The 21,375-nt window shown below is 37.0% G+C and overlaps 1 protein-coding gene across 1 annotated transcript in view; it reads left to right on the top strand.

Moving 5' to 3' along the window:
• The window catches only part of DCDC1 (doublecortin domain containing 1), a 380,146-nt gene that overhangs the window by 72,186 nt on the left and 286,585 nt on the right, over positions 1–21,375 (top strand). Inside the window, exon 7 of the mRNA XM_037040449.1 lies at positions 17,476–17,642. Coding sequence (XP_036896344.1) covers positions 17,476–17,642 — 167 coding nt within the window. The remainder of the gene's footprint in view (positions 1–17,475; positions 17,643–21,375) is intronic.

Genomic DNA, 21,375 nt, shown 5'->3' with positions numbered 1-21,375 from the left:
AACCCAGGCGGGGAACCAAACAGGCGGCCTTTTGGTGTGTAGACTGTGCTCAACCCACTGAGCCACACCAGCCAGGGCCGGTGACACTGTCTTTAAGGAAGTCACAGAGACCTGTAAGGCCGGGAGTGCACCTTTCTGGGAAGGGAACCACAGAACAGCAGCTGTGCTAAGGTCTTTTTTCTTTCCTGCTGAAGGCTGGAATTCTACTCCTACTGCCTTGGCCTCCTTTGCCAAGAAAAAAGCACAACTTCACCAACCAAACTTCCGGATCGTACTGATGTCATTCCCCTACTTACCAATCATATGTGAACTAGTTGGTGTTACTGAAGCACATAAACAGCAGCAGAACATGTATCAGTAGTGCCAGATTTCAATGTCGTTGCATAGTAACACTGTCATCACCCCTGACAAGGCCCAACTCTTTGTTCTCATGACTGCTTTGGCTTAATTATTACGTATGGCGAACCAGAGGAGTCACTTTCCCACTTGAGGAGGAAGATCTTAAGTCCCTCGGGAACTTTATGAGGCTGCTATTCTAATAACCAGACCCTGCTCCTTTGTGGATCTGTCCAGGTCGTGGGGGGTAACATGAAATTTATCCTAGAAGATGCTAAGTTAGAATAGCACATGAATTAAATTGGTTCCAAAGCCATGCTATTAAACACTGAATGTAATTTCCTATTCCATTTGCACCCCAAATTATACCCAGCAACAGTGCCCTGAGTAGCTATATATTCTCTGAGAAATTCTGCAATGAGATCAAATGACAGGATTAACATGTTTCAATCCCAAAGTTTAAATAACATAGAGATACTCTGAATTTGAATGGTAACTCTTACCCATTATTGTTTTTTTTCATGAAGAAATTAAATTTAAAGTGTAAAAATTCCCCAATAATTAAAAATAAAAATTTGAGGTCTACCCAGAAGGAAATTTCAAATTTAAATAATCTCACCTTTGTAAGTTGAAACCCAGTAAAAGTTTTTACTCCTCAAATTAAAATTCAAAGAAATGAAGGTCCTGTCTAATTTTTATTCTTCCCCGTGTCGGCCAGATGGCTTCTGGATGCCTGGTTTGAGCTGGAATTTCTCCAGGAGCTACCGTCTGGGCCCCCGCGGTGGGTGCCCTCCCTCAGGACCTCAGAATTTGAGCTGGGTCTATACCAACTTTATCATGTGCCCTGCTTCCAGCTGAACCAAAAGATAATCACAACATCAGCCCCCACACCCAGCACCGTCAGAACAGGAGCCAGTCCTTGGTTTCTGGTGTGGCTTTTCCTAGCAAAATGATGCTAGGACCCGAAGTTTGGCACGGTCCAGATCCGCTGGACTCTCTACAGAGACCAAAGCAGAGACTGAGGGAAGGGAGGCGAAGGAGAGAAAGTATTATGTCAGTCTTTTCAAGATGCTAGTTGATTTATGCTGTTGAGCAGGGCCTATGACCTGTGACATAACTAACTGGGAAGCAATCTCTCATCAAAGCATTAATTATAGTATCATGTACTTGTAATATCTTGAGGGAAAAATTGACCAATGTACACTGTCTTCTCTCTCTAAGAGGCTAAATAAAATGTTGGTTAAGTGCTCTGAGTTTGGAGCCAGGGTTCAAATTCCCGTTATGCCACTTATTGTCTGACCTTGGACAGATTATTTTATTTCTCTGAGAGTCAGTTTTCTGCTCTGTAAATTAGAGATTAGAGTGCTTAATAGGTTGTGGTAAGGATGAAACAAATGATACATGAAATCCTTAAAACAAGTGCCTGACACTTGGTAAGCATTGTATAACATTGTGATTATTACTGCTAATATTACTTATATTATTCTCAAAGAGGACCCTGTGAGGTTGCATGCTTGCAACTTTGGAAATTTGCATTGGTGGCCGGCCCAGTCATAAAGACTTGTTTGATGTACTGGTTTTTCCCCTTTGTAAAGTATTCTCAACAACTTCATGTCCCTTTCCCTCTGAATTCCATGGTTTTGGACCCTGGTGCTGGCTGACGGTGGGCCCTTTCTTGGGGCACAGAGTCCAGCTTGTCTTGGGAGCACTGTTTTCAGTCCTGGGTCACAGTGGCTGCTGTAACAACCACCTGTGGTTATAGAGTTATTTAAGCTTAAGAAACATACTTCACGGCTCAGCTTTCTCCCCGTCTCCACATCAGCTTTAATTGGTGAATAGTTTTTGGTGAATTTTCAAATTTAATGAGCTGTTCATGTTGCTGAGGCTCATTTTCTTAGGTGCCCAGTGAGGACCAATGCTACTGCTGTTTCCCTGTGAAGACACGGTTGAGATCATGTTTCCATCCTTGTTTTCTACAGGGTTTAGGATTTGCCTCTACTGTGCTCTCTTTACTTGAGAAAAGGTTCCTTCACAAACAGACTCGCAACGCATTGTCTGCTGCCATGGAGTTCTTGCTCTCTCTTTTTTCTTTTAGTTTCCCTTAGCTTTCTGTTCCACACTTGTGTTTTTCTAACATATTTCTGTAGATATTTTTCTTGCAGTGTCTCTCATAGTGAGAGATATAAAGTCAATAAGTTCCAACTATGTCAATAGCATCCTTTGTTCAAACCGGTCTTATCCATTTTCACCTCCCTGAGTTAAATAATTGTACCCAGGATGTATTTTCCCACCATCTAACATATAATTTAGATCTGGACTCTTTGGTCTGTTATTGTTCTGCTTGGATCCCTGTAATATAATTCATCTTGCCATTGCCTTTTTGAAAATCTTAGGCCCCTACATTTTTGGAGTTCACTAAAGACTTTTTATTAAGTATTTTATGCTAATTTTCCTAGTAGCCCTTCTCCAATTTGTTCAGATTTTATGTGTATCCTGTATAATTGTCTCATCCTCAAAAGAAAAATTTCAATTTCTCTTGCTTAATTTATCTGTATCATAACCATCTCTTTAGTGTTTGGGATTCTGGCTTCTCTTCTGAATTTGTTCTCAAAGATCTTATTTTTATTGCTGTGAGTTTTCACTGGGCCTCAGTTACTGTTTCCTGATTTTTTAAGAATTAAAATATTTTCTTTTTTGTATTAACCTTTTTCAAAGTAGTTAGATTTGGATGTGTCCCTTGCACCCCCAACCCTGGTCTTCAGGATGTGAGTTTACATTTCTCATATCTGAAAGTGTGTATGCTAAGATCAGATGTTGTCTTTATTCTAAGACAGTCTTTCCCATCTGCAGCTAAATAAGCTTTCCTTTTCTTTGTTTCCCTGCATACATTTCTGTGTTCTCATCATAAGATTGAAGCATGTTTGATTTTATTTTAGACATTTTAAAACTTATAGTTGACATACAATATTATGCGAGTTTTAGGTGTACAACAGTTATGTACCTAGTGATGTGATCATTGAAATAACTCTGGTAATCGCCGTCACCTTACTGAGTTCTCCCAATACTACTGAGTATTTTCCCTACGCTGTACATTATCCCCGTGGACTATGAATTGGAACTGGAACTTTGCACCTCCTGTTCCCTGTCACCCTTTCCACCCTCATCTCCTCTGACAGCCATCGGTTTGTTCCCGATATCTGTGTGTCTGTAAAGTTGAAGTTATTTTAAAACCAGTTTACTTTCATCTTGATTTTTTTTTAGCAAATCTTACCCCTAGATTTGTAATTCTTTCATCAGGTTGTTTCTCTACCTTAACTGAAGAAAGTAGAGTGTTCTTATAATAAATCTACCACCTCTTTGTGGGTGAAGCTGAAGTTTGGGTTTCTGAAATATAGAACTGTGAGCAACATTCACGTGACTGGTAAATTCAGAGCCAAATTGGGTTGGTTGGTTGAGGTTACTTTAAAAGTTTGTGGACAGGCTATATGACTCTAAGGCTCACAAGTCCTTTCTGGCCTAGAATGCAGTTTTAAATAAGTTAATGAGGACTAGAATTTGAGGTGGGGATTCAGTGCTGCTTATCTGGCCTGGTATTGACGATTTAAAGATAGAACCTCAGTGCAGTACACACTGGACTCAGCTGCCATTTATGAGATCTGTCCAGAAAAAGTCCAACCATTTTAATATAATGAGAACAGTTTGCACGACATCTGTGTAACCTGGCAGTCAAGGAGAGTGGACTGAAATGCACATGCATGAACAATGACGACTTCACTGTACTAGTCAGTGGGGGTGGTAGACACCACTGAGTGGACATTGCATTCAACGTAACTGAGCAAGTAGAGTGATGAAAAATCTGCATCAAATTTTGCATTAAGCTTGGACATTTCTCCGCAGAAACTATTTGGATAATTCAGGAGGCTTTCAGGTATGATGCAGTCAGTGCAGCACAAATAAAAGTGTGGCACAAATGCTTCAAAGATGGTCGAGAATCTGCTAAAAGTGATCCACATTCTGGGTGGCCTGCAACAAGCAGAGCTCCTGAGCGTGTTGAACGTGTATGCGCTGCAACCAACAAAGATCAGGGACTGACAGTGCAAGAACCAGAAGCTGATCTGGGGATTCCAAACACTACTGTGTCCGAGATTTTGATGCAGGATCTTGGCATGAAACGTGTCATGGCAGAATTTGTTCCACAGCTTCTGCTACCAGATCAGAAGGAGCGTCATGCTGCAGTGGCTAATGACTTGATTCAAACTGATGCCAATGAACCAGATTTCCTTAAGGTCATAACTTTGAAGGAGACCGAGGCATCATTGTCCTATGTACAGTGTTTTTATATCTTCTTCAGTAAATGTCTCCGTTTTTCATATTACATGTCTGGATACTTTCCGGGCATACCTTGTACTTTTAAGTCTTGGCCTGCAGACTTGGCTATAAAACACAAAAAGGCAGCAAACATTGTTCAAACTTCCAAAATGATCTAATCTTAATCTCATACTTACCTTCAGTCACAGGCAAAGTTCGCTGAATGGTTTAAGAGTAAGCTGTAGCTGCCTTCACAGAAAGGCAAGCACGGCCAGCTCGGGGTGCTAGGGCTTTTACAGTCCTCCTCTGGGTTCTAGAACTATCATCCACTCCTCCTTGGGTGCCACTTTCTGAAGGCCAAGGCGATTGGAAAACAATCCCAGCTGCATTTAGTTGCTATGACCCATCACACTTAAAATTTTATATAGCCCTTTCCTATTATAAAATTTCCGGCTAACCTCCCTATTTTCCATGTACATTTCCCTTTAGTAAAAATACAATTTTAAAACTGTAAATTTGTCTTCTTGGTCCAATATAAGCTGCTCAATACCACCAAGGTTAAGAAGCAAACGAAACTCACAAAGTCCTTGTATATTAAAGCACCATCAAAGCGTGAAGCCCCGTAGTCAAGGCCCCTCCATAATTCTCAGTCTTCTTGTATTATTTGCTCTTCAAAATTGCTTGTATATTGCTTGTGGAAATGTAAAATGGTTCAGCTTCTTTAAAAAACAATTTGGTGGTTCTTCCAAAAGATAAACACAGATAAACATAGATAAAGATAAACACAGGGCCCTATAATTCCACTCCTAGGTATATACCCCCCCCCCAAAATTGAAAACANCTCTGGGTTCTAGAACTATCATCCACTCCTCCTTGGGTGCCACTTTCTGAAGGCCAAGGCGATTGGAAAACAATCCCAGCTGCATTTAGTTGCTATGACCCATCACACTTAAAATTTTATATAGCCCTTTCCTATTATAAAATTTCCGGCTAACCTCCCTATTTTCCATGTACATTTCCCTTTAGTAAAAATACAATTGCAAAACTGTAAATTTGTCTGCTTGGTCCAATATAAGCTGCTCAATACCACCAAGGTTAAAAAGCAAACGAAACTCACAAAGTCCTTGTATATTAAAGCACCATCAAAGCGTGAAGCCCCCTAGTCAAGGCCCCTCCATAATTCTCAGTCTTGTATTATTTGCTCTTCAAAATTGCTTGTATATTGCTTGTGGAAATGTAAAATGGTTCAGCTTCTTTAGAAAACAATTTGGTGGTTCTTCCATAAGATAAACACAGATAAACATAGATAAAGATAAACACAGGGCCCTATAATTCCACTCCTAGGTATATACCCCCCCCCAAAATTGAAAACAAGATAGTCAAGCAAGCACATGTACATCCATATTTATAGCAGCATTATAGATAATAGCAATAGCCAGAAACCAAATGTCTGTGCAAGGATGACTGTAGAACACATGTGGTATATACATGCAATGGGGTATTATTCAGCCATGAAAAGGAATGAAGGACGGATAATGCTTTAATGTACCTTGAAAATGAACCTTGAAAACATTACGATAAATGAAGGAAGCCAGAAGTAAAGGATGGTGTATGATTTCATTTCTGTGAAATACCTGCAATAGATTCATATAGACAGAGTATAGACTGGTGTTTGCCTGGACCTGGGGGGAGAGGGGAATGGGGAGAAATTGCTTAGTGTGTAGGGATTGTACCTTGGAAGGATGGCATTCTTTCTGGAACTGGACGGAGGTGGTGGTGGTTCATTTTGAGTGCCATTGGCTTGTTCACTTTAAAATGGTTGGTTTTGTGTTACGTGAACTTCACCTCAATAATATTTTTTTAAAAAGGAAGTGGACTAGAACCAATTTACCCCAGTTATTTCAGCCAAGGTAATTCTCTAGATCGACCAATAGCCGGCTGATTCTAGAACGTGTGAGCAAACTCTGCCAAGTCCATCAGAACTGCCCAGCTGATTTACAGACTCATGAACTAAATAAATGCTTGTTGTTTTATGCCACTGAGTTTTGGGGTTGTCTGCTATGCGGTATTATTGTGGCAACAAATATCAAATACAGTTAGCTGTTTGTAGTAATGAATATTATTATACTGTATCTATTCACTAGTCAGGCAGCCAAATTCTGTTCCTACATCTTAATCCTTAATGTTGCTAAGGGGTAATCTTCCTGATATATGCTGTATTTTATTATTACTACTATTATTATTATTGCTTAAAAGGTTACCCATCAAGTCAAGCCTACACACTCTGCATCCTGACATTCGGGCACCTTCGTTGTGTGGCCTTGCCCCACCCATCCAGTTGAACCACCCAGTCTCGCAGCTCCCTACCGGGCACCTTCTGTGTTGGCTAGATCCGCCCCCTTCAGCGTCTCAGACAGTGCACGCGACTTGTGCAGTGTCCAGCCGCCTTACCTTTGCAGTGCTATTTTATGCTCACTCTGTGATTATTCTTCTCTGTCTAGTCAAGTTCGGCAACCTGCATCGGTTAGGACATATGTTATGGCAACAAATGGCACTAAAACTTTCAGTGGCTCGTACAAGAGGTCTCTTTTCACTCATTTTACACGCCACTGTGGGTTGACAGTACGTGGTCTAGTTTAGGTCAAAGCGAGTTGCATATCATCTCCTTATTATAAGAGATGAATAATCCTACCACAGGGATGGCCATTGCAAGTCACATATATGGCTAAGCCTGACATGAATAAGGGGGAAAGTATTGTATAATTTTCCTTCAGGGAAAGGCAGCAAATATTCTGAATAATGATGGAATATACTACACTACCTGCTGTCCGGAATCTGTATTTGTTATCCATTGCTGTGCAACGTTACCCCAAAACTTAGCAACTTAAGGCAACAAATGTATTATTTCACAATAATGAATAAGTGTTCCTCTAGTCATTGCTCATTTTGTTTCTGAAAGCTCTAATTTCTTTTTATTTTAAAGTATCTTAGAGCAATCTGAAATCTGTTCTTTGAAATATTTACCATTTGTCTCCACTTTGCCTTCAGGAATTACAGAACACAAATTAATTCTGAATCTGTGACTGTCTTTCAACTATTTGAACATGTATGGTTTAAGTCTTTTTTAGGTTAAATATGTCTAGTTTCTATAGCTACTTCTCTGAACCCTCATCCAGCTCTTTCCTCTTTTCAGTTTTTTGGGTATTCCTCTCTGTGGGGCCTTACCTTGTCCCTGATTTTCCAAGTCAGTCAGTGACCAGTAAAGCAGTCCGCCTCCTCTTTCTTTTTTCAGGTCATCATATAATCTACAATTGCATTATTATTTCTGTTACACACTTCATATCATTGACCTATATTGATCTGAAGTTTCCCAGTTTTTGCTCATAATTTGCTTTTGAGCTGTTCCATCTTCCTTATCCTGTATTTATACTGCTGGGTTTTTAGATAGGCTCATGGAACTTTATACTTTGGTTCCTGCTGAATTTCTAATTATAGGGTTTTTATGTAGTGGGTTAGCCTGCCAAGATCTTTCAGCAACTAATCTGTCATCCAGAGATTAACAGTATCTAAATTAATACGGTACATATTATAAAATGGCATAAAAGTTAGGGATGCTGCCCTTCTCTGGGAAACATTGTACTTAGATTCCTCCTGATGTTAAAATTCAGAACACTGAGAAAGAGCTTAATCAAAGTGCTTCCCTCTCTTTTTATGCCCTGAAAATGCCTGGTACTGTCCCTGTATTTCTAGTGGGGCTCCTGCTCTGCTAAATGTGGGGTTCTGTGGTGGTCCCGGGAGGGTAGGCCCAGGAAATGGCATTACTTTCTTAGCTAAGGGTGGGCAACTCAGAAGTGTGGTTAGCCTAGGACCCGCAGTTGAGCCCCATCAGGGACAACTCTGTGTGTGTGTGTGTGTGTTCATTCAGATTCCTGGTATTGCTTTCTTCAGGGCAGCACCCAGTCATAACTTTCTTTTGCCTTGTTTTGGTTATTAAGTGACGTGTTTCTCTGTCATTTCTAAATTGGAACATTTAAAAGCAAACAATCATAGATTATATGGGACTTAACCAGGAGGTTTGCAGACCCTCGATGTTCTCCTGCCTTGCTGCTGAACACCCATTTGTCTGGAAGAGGCGTACAGATTTAGTAGTACCTTGCTGGAGGGACAGTAGGTGTTAGCTGCCTTCTATTGGGACCTGCTTCCCACTGGAAGAAATAATAGTTATATGCTGGTATTGGCGATCTCAAGACCCATGTAGGGAATTTTCTCAAGAGTCTCCCTCCATGCTCATTAAATATTTCTTTAATATGTAAATTACCCCATGTTGGGTCCCAGTGATTACTGTTTATTTTTCTAAGACTTCACAAACCATTCATTTTATAATCTGTTCCAGAACTTTTCAGGGAATAATACCAAACTTATGGACAAATATCTTCTTTAAGTTTATCTGCCTCCCTTCAATTCTTGGGCCCCTTTCCCATATACCTTTATTCCTCAGATTTTATTAAATATAACAACTTATGTGTCTTGCTGAAGGATGCCAGTGTTCGTGGTTATTAACCAGCCCTTAAATCTCTCCAGGAAGAATGGGTATATACAAAAGCAGCCCGTTAAGAGCACTTTTGTGTAGGAAAGATGCTGTTCCGAAGTCTTCAGACCCTCCCTGGGAGTGAGCTGCCTGTGCCCCTGCTGTGGTTTCAGGCTTCCTTGGACATGGGCCTCAGCGTCTCTCAGTGCTTTCCAGGCGTCAGAGTTGAGGTGCCCTTGTTGCTTGGACAGAAACAGAAAATGCGAAGTAATCAGTGATTTATATTTCTCCTCTTTGGTCTATAGAGAATATTAAGATGTTTGTTAAAGCTTGACTTTTGAAAGTTTTTTTTTTCTTTTTAGTGGCAGTTAGAGACTCCGTTATAATTGGATAACTGTCATCTTTTATTAAATATGTGAATGCAGATTTGTGTGTTACAAACGTTCACAAAACAACCTAATCTGCTCATAGACTCTTTAATGTGTTGCAAAGTCCCTTTTGAAGTCTTTAAAACATATACTTTCTTTTATATTCATGAAGATATGATCATCTCTTCTAGATTTTGTTGAGCTGAACTTTCTTCAGGATTTATGTCTGTTTTGTTTGGTTTTTTTTTAAGCAGAGTCCCTGCCCTTTTTCTCTTCTCCTTGAGTTTGTCTTTCTAGCTTCCAGTTTCTATACCTCTTGTTTCCCAGTCTTTGAACTCTAATACCAAACATTTCACTCCGATTTTAATGACTTCTCTATAGTCCTAGAAATTCATTATTAAAAACATTAAAATAAGCATAATTGCCAATGAAATCAAATAACCTAATTGTTATTACCTGTTAAAAAACATTTTTTTACAAAGCTCTCCTTGTAAAATAACATGATTTAGTAGAGATTGGTTTCCTTCCTACTGTGAGTTATTAGAAGGAAGATGTAATTGTAGACAAAAATATACGAAATGCTAATTCAAGAAGATTCTACTTTTGTGAAACAAACATGGACAAATAAAGGTCAAGGAGGAACCCTCCATGGGAATTGCTGAAATTATTAAGACTTTTTAGTTTATTACATTGAATATATAAATTTTTATGGCATATATATTTTATATCCTAAATAAAGTGTTTAAATATAATTAATCTGTTTACTTAATATTTGCATCCAAGGAGGCCAAAACAGCTTCACCCCCATTATCTGACTCCTGGATCTCTCTGAATTAGGGATGTGTGTGTGAGGTATTATCATGATTCCTGCTTTTGGGACAAAAAAAAAAAAGGAAGGAAGAAAGAAAGGGATCTAGACATACTTTTCAGATTTGTATTAATTGTGACTTTATAATATAGCGGTAGAACTTTGAGACATTTTACGACTAGCTTGCTTTTGACTGTAAGTTACATATGTAAGTGTATTATGTAGTATTACATACGTAATATGTAGTATATTTGCTTTTGTTTTTGTTTTACAAAGTTTTTTAATTACATCATTTCCTACTGGGTCAAAAGTTAATTCATTCCTCAGTTAATCAATTTGGGTTGAGATTTTCTGAATAGTAATAAAAATAAAAAATAATAATGTAAAAATGTGTCATTTACTATACCAAGCAATTATATAGTGGCATTTCTAAAGACTTTCTAATTTTTGTTAGTTATATTTGTTAAGGTTCATACATTCTACTTTCCAAAACTAACTCTAAGATAATACTCTAAATTTTAAAGAGCTTTAATGTCCAAAATCAATTATATATATTCAATTATTATATATTGGTATAGACCATAGATACAAAAATAGACTAGATATAGCTAATTCTCAACATTCCTTTAGCAACCATAAGTATGTACCTATATCAATTGAATTAAGTTATTTTATATTATTACTATGTATCAAATGCCACCAAAATTGAGTTCACAAAATACTTGTATTTTCAAAGACACAGACACTATTACTTTGTGGAAGGGAAAGGCAAGACTTAGACAATAGAATCCTAGCTCATTTCTACTTGTATAAATCAAATTATTTAAATCAATGAATTGTGTATGCTGACCTGTTCCACCAGTGTGCTACCGGGGGGGGGGGGGTGGAAAAAGATGTGCATGGTGGTGGAAGGAGAAAGAGGCATAAAGCGTATTGGAAAACTACCAAATGTCCCCTGCAAATGGGCCCTATTCAGAATCAGTAAGCGTATGATGAGTGAAGTGGTGTTGAATATCGCCTTTAGATTCCATGCTGTTACAAGGCCAGCCCTGAACATGGCAACTCTTATTTCCACACACAGTACCTCTTCACTCTCAATTTAACCCCAAAATCTGATGAACCCATTACTCCATACTTGATTTCATGGAACAAGGAGTAGATATAGTTACAAATGATCAATCACAAGCCGTGAACCAAAGCAGCAAGGCATTAACAATTCACACCATTTCGGTCCACTTGCTCAAGCAGAAGATGTGCCAGCATATTTAATGCACAGCTACTTCGTTCAGTTTAAGAAAAGACATGACTCAGGCTGCATTTTCAAAACAGAGAATCCCTAAGATTTCATACTTCCTAAGCCCCAGTGTCAACGTTCACCCACACGTCGGCAATTAAAGTAACCAAGTATCCTGTGAAGGTCACACTGTATAAATTATGTTTTACTCAGGTGAAAACAGTGTGACCTGTGGAATTCTTATCCCCAATGCATCCCTGTTCTGTTTGATCCTGTGATACAAATCAATGTCTCTTACAGGAGTATTGCAGTGCTCTAGCCCCTGCGGGCACTATCCCGTCAGTCTAATAGGATCACTGCGAAACTAAAGCAGCTGTGAAAGATCGCTCTAAGTGTAGCGGTCGTGGGCTTGTCATTTTGTTCAGTGGAAGAAAAATCCAAATTTGGGTAGGCACTGGTATTTAAGAAAATGACTGCTAAATCTTTTCTCATAAGTACCTTAGAGACAATAGGATTTGACATATAGCATGTAAACAAAAGTACACAGCAGCTGTTAGCTTCGTTTTGTTTGAATGAAAATATACTGATCTAAATCAAGCAACATACGAGACAGTATGCTCTGCATCTTTCAATCTTCCCAGCAGACCATGGGGTTGAGTGTGGCTACCTGTTAGCTTCTCTGGGACCTGGAGTTTTCCAACTATTACCCCAAGCTGGGCAAGGAGCATTAACATGCACACACACCTTGACACAAGGTCAAGGTCCCTCTAAGCACACTTTCTGGATGGGAAGCACTCAAATCTGAGCATCTTTGAAAAACTCACTGTGTTTTATTTAAAAAAAGACTTTTTGGATAAATTTCATTTAAAAAATAAAGTCTCGTCTAGTTGATGGGAAATTTCCCGATGACATCCTGCTGCTTATAGTGGCAGAGTGTTTTTGAGATTGAGACATAAAACTTCCTGCCGCAGAGCGTATAGAAGTTTCTTTATAGGTAACTTCTGGGCAGTGTGCTCAGAAGGTGTGCTTTATAGGTGTGCTCTGGGCAGCCCTGTTTTCTTTTTCCCCACAGTCTCACATATCTGCCTGAAATGTGAAAATGAGAGTATTACATAAATTACGATCTGGGTATTTAACTGACATCAATTTTAATTTATAATTGGAAGCAGGTTATTAAAGCCTTTAATGATATCCACTGCTTTTTGAAAGTATAATACAAAATCATCTTTTTAGCTTTCTGTAACAGATTCAAATGTAGTATATGAAGTGTCTCTTTTAGAGTAAGATGTTGGAGAGAGGGGTATATTCCCTGGGCACAGAACTTGACAGGTCATTCCAGTGTACATCTGTTTGGTCAGTTCCACTAGCTTTGTGATTTCCCTTTAGAGGGAGTTTTGGTTCCTTGTCAAAAATCTTTGTTCTGTTCCATTATAAATCCAAATAAATTCAAGCTTCATATCAATGATAAAATGATTTTAATAGAAGGTCTGCTTGGAGGCTGAAGAGTTTATTTTCTTATGAATAGCATTAATAGCATTATGAACTCATTGCGTTTGGAGTTCTTAGAGGGAATCACCTTTATTATTTAAAATAGCAATTTTGACCTTAATCTAACAGTAATTCTATGTTATTTAAGTTTTGCTGTGTGTCATTTCCCATAGTAGCCTGACTTGTGACAGGGTAGGATAAAGCACATGAGGATTCCCCAATGCCCTTTGAAATACCCACCGCTGGCCTTCCCCTGTGTGGTTAAGGCTCCGTTGCCAAATCATTTTGTTTACCTCTTATGTCTTCCCTCCCAGTTTTTAAAATAATTGTATATGGAAAATGAAAATAAAACAATCATAGGTACCATAAATGTGCTTCAAAATTCTGCAAAGTTTGAAGTGTATTTGCATTTACTTGTCAGAGCTTGGTACAGTTTTCATTAGGTCATGCGAGGTTACAAATTTGAAGTGATCGTGTGTAGCTGGATTCATAGTCCTAAAACTTACCTAAAACACTATCCACAGTATGTCTAGACTATATCTATTCATCCAATAATCATTCATTGGGCATTGCTTTTACCAAACTGAAAAATGTCATCCTTTATCTAGTGAAGTTACTCTCTTTGGTCATATGATTTATTTATCCAGCATCCTCAGTCTTAACTCCAAATCCATTAGAACTATTGGGTCAAGTTCAGATTTCCCCACGGTCATAACAAACATGAACAAAATGGATAAAAAGTGATCATCCATGTATCTTCAATCCTTTCCAGTGGTGGAAATGAACTTAATGGAATGATTCCATTTGATCTATGTATGTCGATACATTTAAGGAGTGATTAATTTCTAAATCATTTGTCTAATGAAAATGTTGAGGACTTGCTTAAAGAAAGTATTGAAATTAGAGAAAAGCAAAGTTTATGTAAATAGGGGGAAATAGGTAGGACACCTCCAAGAAAGGCCTCAGACATAAGGGGAAATGTTCTGCGTAGCCAGGCACATAGGTATGAAAGGAACACAGGGTAACTGGGGCCAGCTAACCTTCCTGAGCAAAGCATTAGTTGGAAGGAGGGCGCTCACGGTTTGGAAGGACACACAAATAACATCCTGGAGTTCTGTCTCTGGGAAGGGCATGTAGATAGGTGATAGATAGATAGAGAGATATGTCTCTATAGATGTAGTCTTATATCTATATGTGGATAAAGATGTAAAGTGGGTTTTGCTATCTCATAGAAACATCTTGGTTTACACTTTTCCCAAGGTTGAAAAGTATCTATTATCCTTTCTAAATCATTGTCCTTTTTTCTTGTAAACCTTTATGTGATAGTTTTCTTTAATGGAATGAAATTTTGCTTTAGAAACAGAGAAAAGGAGAACTGTACAGAAAAGAGAGAAAACCATTGGTTAGGAACACTTATGAGTCTTCTTTGGTATAGAATATTATAAATATCTGCTAAAATGCTTAAAAAAATAATCCATACCTTAAAATCTGTAGTTGGGATTGAAAAGTCATGTGAATTTTTCAAATCAATTTTTCTATTATACTTTATAACTATCATGTTAGGCCAATGCTTCTTTTTTTATGGAGAGTTCTTTAACTGGTTAATAAATTTTATTTTTCCAATTTTTCCAGTATATTAAGATAATTCATACTTCCTTTCTAAGTACTTAGGCGTATCATTTTCTTATGTTTTCTATACCTTCCTAGTTAGTGGAAACATTGTTCTTGGAGTGTGCTTTGTCTTCCTTTTCAAGAAGATCATCAAAGTTACTAGTTTGCAGCTTCCAAAAAGAAAGAGCCTTCTAATCCCTAGTTCAGAGGCTAACCTTTATTAGCACTCTTGTGGTTATAATGAGGACCCTGCTTCCAGCAGGGAGATTCTGGAATACTGAACAGATTATTCAAGAAGTTCAGAGCAGATTCTGAAGTCCCTTATAAAACCTGCTTGTGAATACTGCTTTCTTCGCTTTGCTGTTTCTGGTTTCCATAGTATTCCTAATTACATAAATCATGTGGAGCATGGGAGCTGTTCTCTGTCCAGTATCAATTCTGACACACAGCTTGCATTTTGATATAATTTGTGGGGCTTTTTCCCTAAAGCTGTATTTTTTTCTTAAACCTTGTGGAAGGCACAAACTCTGAAAAAGTTTGTGTCAGAAGATCTGTGAAACTTTTCTTTGGAATCCCTTGAACTGACAAAGAATTCAAAAGTTATTTTGTGACAAGCATAGATGGAGAAGGCTTTAAGTCTAGAGAATCTGATAAAATTTTCTCAGGTTTACATTTAAGATTAAATCTAGGATGTAAGTTATTCAAGTTTACTATCATTATCTTAATTTTTAAATTTAATTTCAATTTAACAACTACTGATGTATGTCTTTCCATGTTCAAAACTTTGCTAGATTCAATGAGTGTGCCAATTAAAAGTGTACAAATTAAAATCTAATACTATATGAATGTTGTAGCAGTTGACTAAAAGCACTGATAATTCTGCTGCTAGGTTTCCATAGAAAAATTATAATCAAGATTGATTTATATTACATACTTTTGAAAGACTTAAGTTATTCTGAAAGTAAGTTTCTCTTTTGCTTTTTTTATCTCTTTTATAATATATGTGATCTATTTTTAAAAATTTGAGGCATTTGTTACAAGATTTATAGGGAAAAGCAGTTACTCTAAGAGTATAAGAGTGGTTTTAATAGATGAATTTTAGGAATTTAGTTAGACTGTTAGAATGGGTGAGTAGATTTCATGCTCATATCTGAAGATGTCTAAATAGTCACTGGGCCATAATTTCCTTTCAACTTTATAGTAGTTTTAGAAAATCTTAAACTGTTTCCAATATTCTCCTTAGTGTTGATTATATTAGAAAGAATTTAAATTGTGCACTGGTAGAGAGTTGCAGAACTTAGTGCCATAAAATACAGAACTTTTTTTACTAAGAACAAAAATCAGCAGATTACCAGTAGCAAAGGCCATTTGCATAACTCAGTTGCTCAGCAGCTCTGCTGAACCTAATTGTAATTCAATTTCCAGATTGCTGCACTAGGCCTCTCTGCGTAAAATACGAAACGTATAACATAACCAATGGCATGGACCTGTCTTCTTTGCTGATGATCTTCTTAATTTCTCTTTTAGTAAAAACATGGATTGGAATAATGTAGTCAGCCCCTATAGTTAGTTGTATTATATGTTTACATTGTGTCATATGTATGCACTTCAGTAAGGAACAAGTTAAAAAAATAATATCCTTTCATTTTTCTGGGCTCCCAAGTGTGCCTAATTTTTTTTTATTTCTTTATTTCTGGTTTTCCGAGGGAAATTAAATCTTGAAAAAAGTTAGCTAGCTGCCATGTTATTTGACTATTTTACACTAGAAAGACTTCATAAGCTAATCGTGTGAAAAAGTGTATAAACATGTCTGTCAAGTACATATGGATGTTGCAACACAGGCCCGCAAGTAAATATCCTCTGTTTACAAAGCGCATGTGGAATAGCATTCCTGAATCATCGACTAGCTTATACCCTACAAACTTAAAAACAAAAAGCTATGATACAACGCTTGCCTAAGATTCTTCCCTTTAAACAGCCTTTACCACCCTGTTTTGTGGGTTATTTAAGCAATAGCAATGAAGAGCTGAGTAAGGATGGCTTATAAAGGTGTGTATTATATTTTATGAATAATTTCCAGATGTGGTGTGTTAGGTATAAAGACTCNTCAAGTACATATGGATGTTGCAACACAGGCCCGCAAGTAAATATCCTCTGTTTACAAAGCGCATGTGGAATAGCATTCCTGAATCATCGACTAGCTTATACCCTACAAACTTAAAAACAAAAAGCTATGATACAATGCTTGCCTAAGATTCTTCCCTTTAAACAGCCTTACCACCCTGTTTTGTGGGTTATTTAAGCAATAGCAATGAAGAGCTGAGTAAAGATGGCTTATAAAGGTGTGTATTATATTTTATGAATAATTTCCAGATGTGGTATGTTAGGTATAAAGACTCCTCTACGGGAAGCAGTACACAGAGACAACAAGGATCTTACAATTTTATCAGGACAATGCAAGTAGATTTCAGCAAGGTTGGTTCCAACTCATCTGTGATAAATGAGAAGATAAGGCAATCAGTGCACACCATGACACTCCGTGCAGCTAGTTAGGCACACTTCAGAACTATTCAGGTGTGCTCACAAAGCTCATGAGTCTTGCATGGGGGTGTCTCAATATAAATACACCCTTCATGGTGGCCACTAGTAATGCAGGAATTGCCTCTCTAAGACGTAACCCAGGTCAGATATAAATAATAGATGTTAAGAGTTATCTCTGGTACTGGGGCTGTGCTCCAGGCAGTGTATTTCCATTGGGTCAAAAGAATTTATTTTCCCTTTTTTTCTTGCATAGTTCCTCTGCTTGAAAAATACCTGCAAAATTCCATCACACCTTTGCGAGGACCAGTTTGGGTCTCTAAGGGAGAAGGTTTCAGCCCCTCAGGAGCTAAGATGTACATCCAAGGAGTCCTTTTGGCCTTGTACCAACGTTTAAAGTCTGCAAAACAATATTATAAACAGGTGAGTCATCCCTCTTTGCGAGCTGTTTTATTATGTGTTTTTAAATGTACTTGATTGTATAGAAGCAGTGATTGGCGTCGTGTCATAAGAGAACTGTGACATGTATTTTGTGAGCTCAGTGCTCGTTAGGGAGCCAAAATGCTTCTTCTGTAATCTCAAAGGCAACAATAATGGGGCTAATTGTATCTGTCTTTTGGTATGGGATGTCATATGTCTCATCTGTTCTTGTTACATACTGTGCGAAGCAAAGGCAACTTCTTATGTGGAAATTCTATAGACAATTACTTTAAATAAGAAAGTGAATAGCTCCTAAGCCATTCGAAGGTTTAAATGTTCAGCGTTTTCTGCCCCCAGTATGAAATCAGAATTGCTGTTGTAGAAGTTGGGCTAAAATATAACTAAAGTATTCTGGGAAATGAAATTACAAATTAACTTCGTGTCAAGAGTAACTTAGCTCATTTGTGCTTATTTCATTTGTACATTTCCCAATCTGAAAGTATAGAAATAGAATTCATGTATTTGAATTAGGTTAAAGTAAATTTTGTCCTTTCTAAGTATTTATTCAATAATTATGTGTATGTAAAGACTGATATTTTTATAACTACTTACAGGGACTCTGACTTATTTTAAAGTAGAATTCGCACGGCAAAGCAGAATGATTGATGCCATTTGAAAAATAAAAGTGGAGTTTCCATATTTTTAGAATCCTCTTTGAATTTAGTCTTGAGAATGCATTTTACCATGTTAAATAAGAGCTAGGCTTTACATTTCTAACTGGGAGGTTTTAGTTTAGAACTGGACTCATTATCTCAGGTCACAAGCTGCTGAAAAATGAATATTTTGAAAGCATCATGTTATTATTCTTTGTGTGCAGGGGGAGGGGCAGTGGGAATGGGATTCAGTCTCAGTGTTCACACAGCACCTCCTGCTGTCTGGTTTGGAAAAGAACAACTTGTATGGATGAGGAAATTGTTGGTGTCCAGAGCTAGTAAGAAACAGCTTCCCGTGAGAAACTTCAGTTCTCAAAATGCAATTAATTTGCCTAGTTAATAAATTTCAGTGAATGTATAAATGAGATTAATAATTATCATAGCATATTTAAAATAATAATGTAAAAAAGAATCCAATCTCATTTTATTTAATTAATTAATTTAAAAATTTTTTTGAGCCCTTGTCAAAGTTTTGTTTCAGACCTGGTCTGAGAAGTGCTTTGTTTTATTTTGTATACTTTGTTTAGCTGATATATCTAAAGAGTAGTTTGAAATATATTTTGTTGTATTGTATTTAATATTGTGTAATATTAAAATATTATTTAACCTTCATGATTAAATGATATTATAAAATGGATTGTGACCAATGTAATGACAGTCACTTATTTGATATTAAATGGTTTGTTTCCACTAATTATTCAGTTTAAAACTATTTAATGTTAAGGAAAACATGAAGTCATTCTCCAATGCAAAAAAAGGACTGTTTACATCAAATCTAAAAAACTTTAACATTTTCTAAATTTTATTAAAAGTCAGAGTTTTAGAGATAAAAACAGCTCAGAAAGTAGTTATAATGTGTTTTTCTTCCCTTGTCCTAAACATTTAAAATTTAAATAGAGATAAACAGTTGTATGAGATTGAAAAGTGTTCCATGTGTTGTGAGAAAGGAAAATGCTTTAAGAATTACTGTTTTGAAAATAAAGGTCTCTTTATGACTCAATATTAATGAAAACTATATTTTATTAAAATAAACATTACATGTAAATTTGAACAAAATTAACATTTTTAACATCTCTGAAATTGTCTATATCATGAACATTATGCTAAATTTAGAAATACATAAGAATGTACGTTCTTTGCCATTCCGAAATAAACCTATTTTCTCTTGCTAAATTGTTACATTTAAAGCTTTGTACCAGTAGTTTTAATATGTTACTTGTTGAAGTCATATTTTAAAATATAAAAGTGGAGAAAAAGAAATAGATATTTGCACAGTATGCATTTCATTCAAATTTCTATTTCTTTTAGATATTCTCAGTTACATGTATTCTTGAGCCTCTTTTCATTTGTATTGTCGTATTATGACTGACTTGAAAATTTTTGCGATGTTGAGAAAAGTCACTGTAGTGGTACGGTTATCAGGTCATCGGTGGCTAAGTGTTAAACTGGGCAGTAGCCTTATTTGTCAGTAGGACGTCTTAGCAAATATGTCTCAGCATTAATGAACTTTATTTGAACTGCATTTACTTCATTTGACCTTAGGGACAGCCTTTTTCTATTTAGCTTTATAAAAGATTGTGTTAAGGAATCATTAGATAGGCAACATGGAGATGGATGATGGTTCCTATTTCCTCCCTGAATCTAAGCTTATAAACTCCAGGATTACCCGAACTCTTAATGTCATTTCCATTCATTCCACTTCTCAGTTCATATATAAAAACAACAGTATTGTTTTGCTGGGGTTCTGTCAAAAGACTGTAGACTTCGAACTGCTGTTTTGGAATGTCCACAGGAAATTTGTTGAGTAAACTGTGATGATATAGCTTCAAAAGAGAAGTCAGAGCCACTGGTTTTATATTTATGAATTTACTCATTTTTAACTTTTACTTGGCTATTATAGCATGCGACTGAATTATGTGAAGCTCGCTACACTAGTGTGGTCTTAAATAATACTGATTCATGTATATAAAATGCGATATTTTTAGTACAGCATAAAGTCACTTACTCTTTCATTTTCACATTTATTTTCTTAAAAGTGGAAACATCTTAGAAATTGCTCAGAGCTAAGCAGAATCTATTTAATTGGTAATTTTTGAAGTAGCATAAATGAGTTCCTATAAAATGCAGTTAACACTTTCCGAGACAGGCCCGTTCCATCTCATTAGCATTCTGGTTCTGTAGTGGTGCTGTTGGTGGGGGCGTTGAAGTAGGAATGCCATTGTGTCGAGTTCCAGTGTTTGGGGACAAACACTGCTGTGGAAGGAACGTGTGAAAAGGCCACAGTCCTGTCAGTGAATGAGGAAGGCTGTGCTTTCTGTGTGCTTCAAGCAGGGAAGCTGTCATTCATAGGCCTAACACAGCTAAACAGAGGCCAAAACACAAGGCTGCACTACCTTTTAAAATGATATTAGTGATTTTTAAACATGATCTTCTTTATTTATGATCCTACATAGAGCTTTTAGTTGCTGTCAGTAAACAAAATATATGTCAGTCTGTTCAGAAACACTGTAGAGATGCGTGCAAGTCCATGGAACCGTGCCAGGAGGCGATATAAATAACGCTTCGGGATGGCTGATCTTTAGAACAAATGAGATTTTAGGGAAACGTTCATTTCTGGAAATGTCTTCCCAATTCTGATATGGCTTTGATTTTTTCCCCCAACCAACAGAATTCCTGGAGACTTTTTATGTATTGAATGCATAGCACTCTTCTTTTAAAATACCAGTTTTTAGAAAAGCTCATAAACATATAGTTTTAATCATTTAAAGTGTTTACAGGATAGCCTGTAAACAGCTGTTACAGATTGCTTAGTGATTTCTGAAATTCAGAGAGAAACAAAGAATATCTAACTACAGTATCTTAACAACCACCATCTTAATTGTGAAAAAAAAATCAGAGTCCCTTTGGTAGTTAAGGCATAAAAAAACTTGGGGAAGTTTTAACCCCACTTCTAATGTTCAGCTCTTTGGAAAGAAATGATCAACTTTGAAATTAAATTGTATCTTGTTAGATTACTTTAAAAA

This window comes from Sturnira hondurensis, unplaced genomic scaffold, assembly GCF_014824575.4.
Source record: "Sturnira hondurensis isolate 20B ecotype Veracruz unplaced genomic scaffold, ASM1482457v3 Scaffold0002638, whole genome shotgun sequence".
Taxonomy (NCBI): Eukaryota; Metazoa; Chordata; class Mammalia; order Chiroptera; family Phyllostomidae; genus Sturnira; species Sturnira hondurensis.
The sequence above is the reverse complement of the archived record's forward strand: the minus strand, read 5'-3'. Positions and strand labels throughout refer to the sequence as shown.